General features: G+C 47.8%; 1 protein-coding gene across 1 annotated transcript; it reads right to left on the bottom strand.

Moving 5' to 3' along the window:
• Positions 1 to 2944: 2944 nt before the first annotated feature.
• Positions 2945 to 5676, bottom strand: LOC146870831 (uncharacterized). Its single transcript, XM_085647005.1, has one exon. It carries the CDS (start codon positions 5350 to 5352, stop codon positions 3967 to 3969), a length of 1386 nt encoding a protein of 461 aa, XP_085503131.1. The 5' UTR covers positions 5353 to 5676; the 3' UTR covers positions 2945 to 3966.
• Positions 5677 to 9009: the final 3333 nt, after the last annotated feature.

Here is a 9009-nt window from a genome sequence, read left to right as displayed (position 1 = left end):
TATGCCAGGTTCCTTCTGACGGTATGACACGCCTGTGATAAAAACACTACGCCACCATTCACCTGTGATATTTCGTCACATGTGTGTTACGACATCATAATGAGTCTGTGCTCCATGAGAGCACATGTCCGAATGCTGTTTCCCTCATAACCTGTGCGAGAAGTAAGCTGCAGCTGCCAGAATACAGCATGTGCGCAGTAGCCACAACTCGGCGCGAAAAAAAATACCACATGCTCGTGTTGCACGGAGCGCGTGTGCCAGTGCCGGAGAATCACAATCAGTCACCTACTTCGAGGGAAGGGAGGAGCTTGTCCTTACGTCTTCCTTTGTGGTCTGACCCTGAGAAAATGTATTGCAGAGTGGGCCAAACGTTGATAAAAGGTATTTAAGGTAGGGGCAGAGAGGTGGCTGTAGAGAGCAGTAAAACACAATAAGGGCACAACAAAGTAGGAACAACTAGAAATGAAACAAGAAGTGTGCACACACGGCCTGTGCTCCGGCCGGCCAGCCCAACCGGCATCTGTTTACAATTAACGCGAGCGCGATAATTGGAAACAGATGACGCGGTGTGGCAGGCTGCGCGTAACCGCAAGCCCTAGGCAGCTACAATTCCAGGCGAAGGTGGGACATGCTCCGCCTTTGCCCAATTGCGTGAGGTCTTTCTTAGAAAGACGCACGCAAAGGCCACTAGGCTATCAGCAAAACAAAAACACACACACACGCACAAGCATGTGGTCAGACTCGGAAGTCCTTACTAAAGCCTCTGAGCAGCGCATGCGCGCTGGCTCAGGAGACCTAAAAAGGGGGCAGAGAGGAACCAATCCATGTACTTGGGTGATTACACACAGTATTAAAAGTGGCCTTGAAGTCCTGCTCTTTCCATGGTGGAAGGTAAATGAACCAAAGGCCATGTTTTAGGAAATCAAAAATGCACGTACACCCAGCGACTGCCCCTTCTTGGTCCTATCATGTACTGTATGTCCCATGAAACCTAGCAAAGATTAGCATTACCATTTCTCTGTAACGGTACTAGTTTGTAATAGGACGTGTGCTCATTAGTAGATGAAGTAATCATCCCTTTTTCACATACAAGTAAAAATGACAAACTGTTTACTTGGTCATATGGCCATCCCATCACTCCTTGCTTTTGAAGCGCTTCTTATTTTCTTTTGAAGTAAGCGCATGTGTTTTTTTAATGTCTCCCGGCACTCAGTTTCTCTGTCGGCAGTGTGCTCTTCTCTACCCCCCCCTCACATGGTTTATTCTCCACCCCAAGTCCTCCTATAACAATTAGCAACTTACATGCATACACACAATGATCTTGATTGAGGATGCAAACGTACCACCTATACTACTTACTGCCTTAAAAGCGGAGGCCACCAATTACAAATCCCGAAATTTATTATCATCTTCAAGAAATTAAGAGAGAATAGCAGCCATGTATTTTGCAGATAATTCTGCTTCCTTGGGTCAAATTCTAATGATGCGACATCTCGATATCTTGGTTAAAACGCTCCTTTTAGGAAAGTAGCAGTGTGTCACACTATGATATGTATGCTTTCCAGTCAAATGACAGTTATATTGCTTTGTGTCAGAAAGGCGCATGACTGCGTGTCACGCTGCGACTTTCTAAAACTGCAGATTAATACAAACGTATCAAACTGTCACATCACTTGAAATGGCCCCCAGGAAGAATAATATGGAATTTAAATGCCCAGAGTCACTTTCTTTGCCTTTTTTAAAGGTAACATTTAAGCATTTTCATAACTGGTTCCTCCACATTTATTCCAGATATTTGAGATTGTTACTTTGAGAATAAACTGCTGTTGAAGATAGCACGGGTGTTCTGGACGTAACAAACGAGAAACCCCATTTCGTGTGCATCTTACTGTGGTTTTATATCACAAATGCAATTGTAAATTCAGAAGAAAAAAAAACCCTGACAAAATAAAAATTTAAAAACCACATCCCAAGATTTTTTTTTTTTTATTATTATCCCCAAAATATAAAAAAATATGAAAAAACGCATTGGGCTTGAAAAAGCACTTTAAAATACTCCCATACAAAACTAAGCCATTTTAATATCTACAGGAAACAATTTTTTGTATCTTGACTCTAATGTTATTCTTGCCCTGCCAATGGAATCTTGGTGTAATGACATAACATGGAATGTTGGGTGGCAAATAAACAGAGTTGGCTGGGCTGAGCCGCATGCTGGCTGCTCCTGGTGGGGTCTTCATCTGATCCCGATTGTGATCTTACAACTATCTTGAATAAACCTCTCTGAACCACTTCTATTTGTGTGGACCTGATCACTACACAAATTATATTACGTATAGATTTAACACATTTATTGCAAATCCAACAAATTAAGATTGCAATTTGGCCATTTGTCTTTACCACAGCGTAAAAAAATCAAATATTTTTTTTGTTTTTCCTTGAGAGGTTGGTATTTAAAATCAATTTCAATATAAGATATATATCCCGGTTTGTGTCAATTTTGGGGCTGGGCGCAGGGGACTTGAGGGAGACCTGAACACCATCAATTACGTGATCACCAGCTGCTACACAGCCCCCCCCCCCCCCATTTGCTTGGTAAACAACAGCACTCACATGACCAACATCGAATCGTGCTGCCGCACTTACCCCAACTGATGCATGCTGGGAACTGTAGTCTCCCATCTGACTGCTTCGTCCTCAATGCAGCAGGCTCAGCTGATCTCCCACCAATGGGAGCACCACATGATGTTCAAAGGAGGGAGGAGGTTACAAACGGGGTAACAGCAGCATCTGATGAAGGCGGACATGCCAAAATGCATTATGCAAAGCTGTAACCGGTGAATAAAGAGTCTCCCGCAATATTCCCCGCTGTGGCCTTGTCGATTGCTTTTAAGGAGGTGGTAGTTTGGAGATATATATATTTTTCTCACACACACACCGCAAGTGAAGTCCCCCTTTTATTTGGAGGCACAGAAGTTGGTTGCACATAATTAAAATACCAACAAGGATAGACAAACAGTGGAGAAAAAAAAAAAAAAAATCAAGTTTTGTTTGGAAGGTGGATCGTTGTATTTTTTTTTTTACAATGATCCTATATGGCATACGCTGGCACTTGCATGATGCAACAGGATACTAAATTAAGAAGATAGGAAACACTCATTTTCTTAAGTAAATCAGCCCAATTAATTTTAGTTAAGTCTTTACAATTAGCCCTATAGTTTAATCTTTGCAAGTACGTTAAGAATTCGATTTCACAAGACCGGTGCACAAAGACAATTCAACCAACCCTTCAGGGCCAGCTTTCATACAAGTCAATTATTTCATAAGAGTGTAACTTATAAAAACCATAGTCTTTAATATCAACCCAATGCGCTGGACAATTGTCCATACAAGGGCAATGTTTTTAACAATTTTTACCACGATGATAATATAGGTGGGCTCAGGATAACACAAATATGGCTGAAATAAGCAGAACTTTCTTAAAATTTGAGTCAGGCTTGTCACTCTTTTTTAAGTGCCAAGCCAAGCAAGGTTGATCTATCTTCCAAGTGGGATAATCAATGTTGGCTAGGGCGTTATTTAGGAACCTATAAACACTGTGCATAGGGTCAATTAAAAGGCAACCTTTCAGACAATCATGATGAAAGGAGAACCCCAAGGAGTGCAGATCTCGTGGGTGCTGGAAATACGACAATCCAGAATAGGTATACCAAGGGAGAAAATTGCTGGGAGAGAGACATCTACTAACCTTGGTAAGGACGGGAGCAGTTCTAATGGGTACAGACATTTTGAAACAAAAGTGAGACTGGAGTACAGGCATCAGACGTAAAGGGAACAAACACCGTAACTCCATTTTCTTTTCAGTAAGTGCAACTGGAAAAGTATAATGAAAATGTTGGTTTTGTGAAATATATACATATCTATATAACGATTATACTTCGTGTTCAAAGTCCTTCCTAGGCCTTATCAGTCACCACAGCTATTAAGGAGGCTGCTCCCCTTCTCCTGAAGTAACTGAGTGTTTTGAGCTCTCAGTCTGTCCAACTCTTTTTCCAGCTCTCGGATACGGGTATGGGGACGCTCATGGGACTTAATCTCTGGGGGAGGATCCTCCTTGTGAAGCGGACTATGGGGCCCTCTGGGTAAGGCAGGAGTGTTGGGGTCTTCCTTTAAGAGCTGCTGTGGATCTTCAGAACGAGGTTCTCTATCTGGGTGGGGGTCCTGTAGGGTGTCTTCTTTCGCTGGTGGATAATGCTGGGGCCCAGCCCCTACATGCCAGTGAGCAGTGCCATGGTTAAGAGAGTCCTTATGAGGGTGTATGAGAGATCGCCGGGCACCCTGCTTCCGCAGCCGATTGTTCTCGTCTTCCATACGAGATAGGCACTTCTCTAGCTCCAGGTACTCGCGCACCAGCTGCTGCTTGCTCATGTTCTGCAGGCTCTCGGTGTGGTAGCGCTCGTAGGTTTCAAAGAAATCTTTGATGAGGAAGCCCCCGGGGCGCAGGACGGAGCCAGGGCGTCCCGTGCCACCGCTGCCCGGGCCCTCGACCTCCTTCCCGGGGATCTCCTCATCGCTACTCTCCGTGCCGCCTCCGCTCCGCAGATCGGGCTCGGCTTGGGCATGGTCGTCCATAAGAAATTGGGTGGTATTGTAAGGAGCCACTGGCTGGCCCTTGGCGAACATCTCCGCACGGAGGCGAGCAGCCCGCTGGCTCTCACGTTCCTCCAGCTGTTGCTTCTCCTCCCATGAGAGCTTGAAATAGGGCTTCCAGCGGCGCTTCTTCTTCGAAGGCCGGCGACGATGCTTCTTTTTTCGCCACTCTTCGCCGCCACGAAGTGCAGAAGGCACGCTGACATCGCACCCGCCGCTGGAAGGGTTCGCACCCTTACCCTCGCATGCCCCGCTATTAGACAGCGCTGCGAGACCACTATGCCTCTCATCGCCACTAGGCGGCTTTGATGGCTTCTCCAGTCCCCTGCCCACCTCCTGCATGCCCACACCCCGCCATGTTGAGATTGGCTGAAAAGGCTCTGCCTGCAAACCAACCCCGATACTGTAGTCTCGCTCTTGCCTCGCACTCTGATCTCTATGGCAGTTCTCGTCTAGCTGCTGCGCTCTATGGCATTCTCGCTGCTGTTCTTTCGGCTCTTCTCTATGGCAGTTCTTTTCGTGTGCCTTTTCTTCTCTATGGCAGTTTGCATCAAGACACTCTTCTCTATAACAGTCCTGCACTTGCTCATCGCTGCAGCGCCACCCACCGTCCACCTCCATTTCAAACGCATGCGCATTGTCTCCCCCACCTGCACTTACAGGGGTAGTTGGGCAGTTGTTTGACACCTCGTGTTCTTCCATCCCTTGGTTAACGGAAGATGTTCTGCGGCGACAAATCCTGGCGTCTGCCGACTCAGCAACGTCTTAAGCTGGTAACTCTTCAGGTTCCTCCTTCAGTTTGCCACGCCTGCTGTAGTGGCTCCCTGGGCATTCTAGGTATCCTTAAGGATCACGCCTTGTGCTGTTTTGCCAGGTGAGCTATATACACAATCTTCCCCCTTTCGTCGAAGTTTGCTTCTCCTTCTGTGCTTAGTACAGCTGTAAAACTTAGCCCCGCCCACCTGGCACCCTTCTTGCTGCTCCCTACTTCTTCGCTTGCTGACTCTTAACTGCTGCCCACAGCGTTTAGTGGCTCGTTATATAGCGGAATCCGTGTTCACCCTGCGCAGGCGTTTGCGTATGTCTTTCTGGGAGTTGTAGTCCCGGATCGTCTCAATATGGCAAACCTTATGCACTACAAATCCCTATAGAGATACCCGCGGTCTGTTAGTCAACCAATCAATGGGTAGAACGTGAAGGCCCGCCTGTGAGGAATCTCATTGGCTGTAACTTTTGTCGATTTTTGTTAGCACCGTCCTATTTTGTTCACCAAGGGAGGGGGCAAGTCAATCGAGTGCTGATGGCCAATCATAGCACAGCTTGATGCGTTAGAAGGAGAGTACTCCATTTTCTCTGTATATTTGAGATGATCGATGATGACTACGCGTGGAATGCGAGGAACGTGGAAGGGGCATCAGAAACGAGAGATTTGAGACGCATTTTGTGGATTTCCTTTCAAAATAAACTAATTGTATTGAAGTTAGCATTCATTGCGTTCTGTCGTCGTCTCCTGATGGAAAATTCGTCACTAGGAAAATAATCCCAGCCATCGGCTCGGCACTAATAAAGGGGAGGCTCGATTATCTCCAGCTACTTTTTAATTTGCACCTAAAAGCGTTACGCAAAAACTGCCGAAATCGGCGATGGGGTTGAGTGTAAACAAATTGAATTGCTTGGCCAAAGGATACGATTAATCTTCTCATACTACACCCCCCCCCCCCCCCACCGTATGGCGAACATGGCGGATACTGAAGCAAAACAAAACGAGTGCCGTCTTAAATAAATAGTTACCCAAAAATCAGAAGTTTGGACATTTTATAAATACTATTGGCTTTTCACCTACTATTTTATGTGTTTGGAGATGCATGTAAAATAGCAATTAACTCTTCTGTACACAAATAATGCATCCAACCTGCATGTGAGATGTTTACTTTGATATGGTGGGGTTGGGGGGAGTGCTTCAATGTATGCCACTGTTGGTGGTATCATAATATTAGCCACCTGCATATTGTGCTTAGAAAAGCAGATTGAGTACTCGGGATGGGGCAAGGGCTGAGAATCGAAGGTGTGGTATAACGGCCAGAGCTGCCTACGTTGGCGATCCAGGCTTGAGACTCGGCGTCGTCTCAACATCCTGTGATTCTGGGCAAATCATGTAATCGCCTCGTACCTAAGAACAGCGCCTAGACATCCCCCAGGGGTCAGCTGCCCCCTACAAATCTTAGAACAGAAAGGAAATTATTTTGTCCCATAACGGGGGTGAATAATGTATGCAGTCTTTTGTTTCTGATAAGTGTATAGTTTTTTTGTACAATAGATCAATTTGGAGGGAGTGGTTGTAGCGTTGCGCTCTAGTGTTTGAGAGCGCCCCAGTGCATGCTGGGTAGCGGCACGCGTTCGCGCCAGTTAGCCGCGAGGAGAGCTAGTGGGCAGATGCGTCCCGGCGCTCGGAAATAAATAAAGTTAATTAACCTCCCCACGAAGCGTGAGCGTCTTATTTATATATATATATATATATATATACCCGGCTTTTTACAATATGGCGACGAGGGTGGGATATCACCCCTGAGGGAGTTGAGAAACTGCAGAACCCAGACACCCAAGACCGGGGAAGAACCGAGCGTGGCAGAGGAGCATCATCAACACAGGCCGAGGCCGACACAAGGTACGGAGGAGTCCGGCGCAGTCACCAGCGCCACGTTGAACCGCGAGTGAGCAGGAGGAGCGACAGAAGGAGAGGCCAGGCACGCCTCGAGGGTGAGAGTCACGGGGGGGGGGGGGCGTGCAAGCACCTGAGGCCCTTGGCCTGGAGGGAAAGACCCAGGCAACACCCCAAATGAGACAGGACCCCCCGACGGGAGGGGGCAACACCCAGAGAGAGCAAGACCGGCCGAATAAGGGCAAGACTCACCGCGAGGCACACGAAACGACACGGGGAGCAAGAGGGAGCAGCAGTCAGAAGCGGAGCAACAGAGCGCCCCATCCAGAGGGTAACCTGCGTCCGGCCAGCCAAGGGAAGCAACAGATCTGGCGACCCCAGGGTCATCGCGGAGAGGGCAAGGAAGCCTTTCACCCACCCAACCCGGCAGATCAGGCGAGAGGCAGGCTCCAGGGAGTCCACCGGAGACGGACGACAGACGCAGCCTAGCCCAACGCGACTGGGGCAGGATGAGCGCCCAAGCGACGTCTCTCACCAACCTAGTTCCCTTCCTACCCAAGAGAGAAGAACCAGCGATGCCCTGGGAGGATTGTTAGCGGTATTTCCTGAACTATCTTGAAGCCTTAGAAGAAGAAGGGGAAGGAGGATTCTCAAGTTCAAGGAAAAAGAAAATACTACTACACAACCTAGGCCAGGAGGGCATCAGGGTATACGACAGCCTAGTGAAGGTGACCAGACCAGCGGGTGATGCAGGAGAAACTATGGGTCAACGGCGATGCGCCGCTGAAGGAGATGGTGGCGTTGGTGAAGAAAGCAGAGCTATCAAAAAGATGCGCGGAAGCGGAAAAAAAGAGAGAGTGGTGACAGAACACCGGTCTGTAGGATAACAGACAGAAGCAAACCAGAAACTCCAAAGCAGCAGACACCTACCAACACAAAGTACCAAAGAAGATACCCTCAGAAGACCACGAGAAACCAGAAGCCACAAGGAGAGAGCAAAAACGTGTGCTACAGGTGTGGCAGCCAAACGCATGCAGGCAACGACAGAGCATGCCCTGCATTCCGAGCCAAATGCTCCTTCTGCAATATTATGGGGCATTACGAGAAAGTATGCAGGCGTAAGCTCAGCAGGACGGTAGTGAAGTACGTTGCTCAAGAACCACAGGGTGAGGAGGAAACCCAAGAAGAGGGAGAAGAGGAAGACAAAGTACTAAGCATCGACGGCCAGGTGTTGGGAGTAAACTGCACGCGTTCCAAGAAACCAGTGTTACAGATGGAGATCAGCGGTGTGCAAGTGAACATGGTGGCGGACTCTGGCTCCCCATACACAATCATCCAAAGGACCATATGGGAAAATGAGTTCAGGCCCAGAGTAGGGGAAGAGCTACTACCCACAGACATCCACCCAGTCACGTTCACAGGTGAACCCATACCCATGGTGGGGTACCGAAGGCTACGATTCGAATTCAAAGGACGCAGAGCGGAAGGGAAGCTGTACGTGGCAGAGAAGGGGCCGTCCGTGCTAGGATGGATGGACCAAGGAAATTTAGGGATACAACTCAACCTGGGCGGGTCCACAAAAGTGCTGATGATCGAAACAAAACAAGTGCACGAAGAAAGCAGATGGAAGACAGAATACCTGGAAGAGTTCAAGGGTACCATAGGAAGGATGACGAAATTCACGCACAGAATCCGCCTCA

The sequence above is a fragment of the Triturus cristatus genome, chromosome 1_1 (assembly GCF_964204655.1).
Source record: "Triturus cristatus chromosome 1_1, aTriCri1.1, whole genome shotgun sequence".
Classification (NCBI taxonomy): Eukaryota; Metazoa; Chordata; class Amphibia; order Caudata; family Salamandridae; genus Triturus; species Triturus cristatus.
This window is presented reverse-complemented; position numbering and strand designations above follow the sequence as displayed.

What these genes read in the sequence shown, in the direction of transcription:
- LOC146870831 (XM_085647005.1), bottom strand. Translation starts at nt 5,352, where the DNA reads ATGGAAGAACACGAGGTGTCAAACAACTGCCCAACTACCCCTGTAAGT.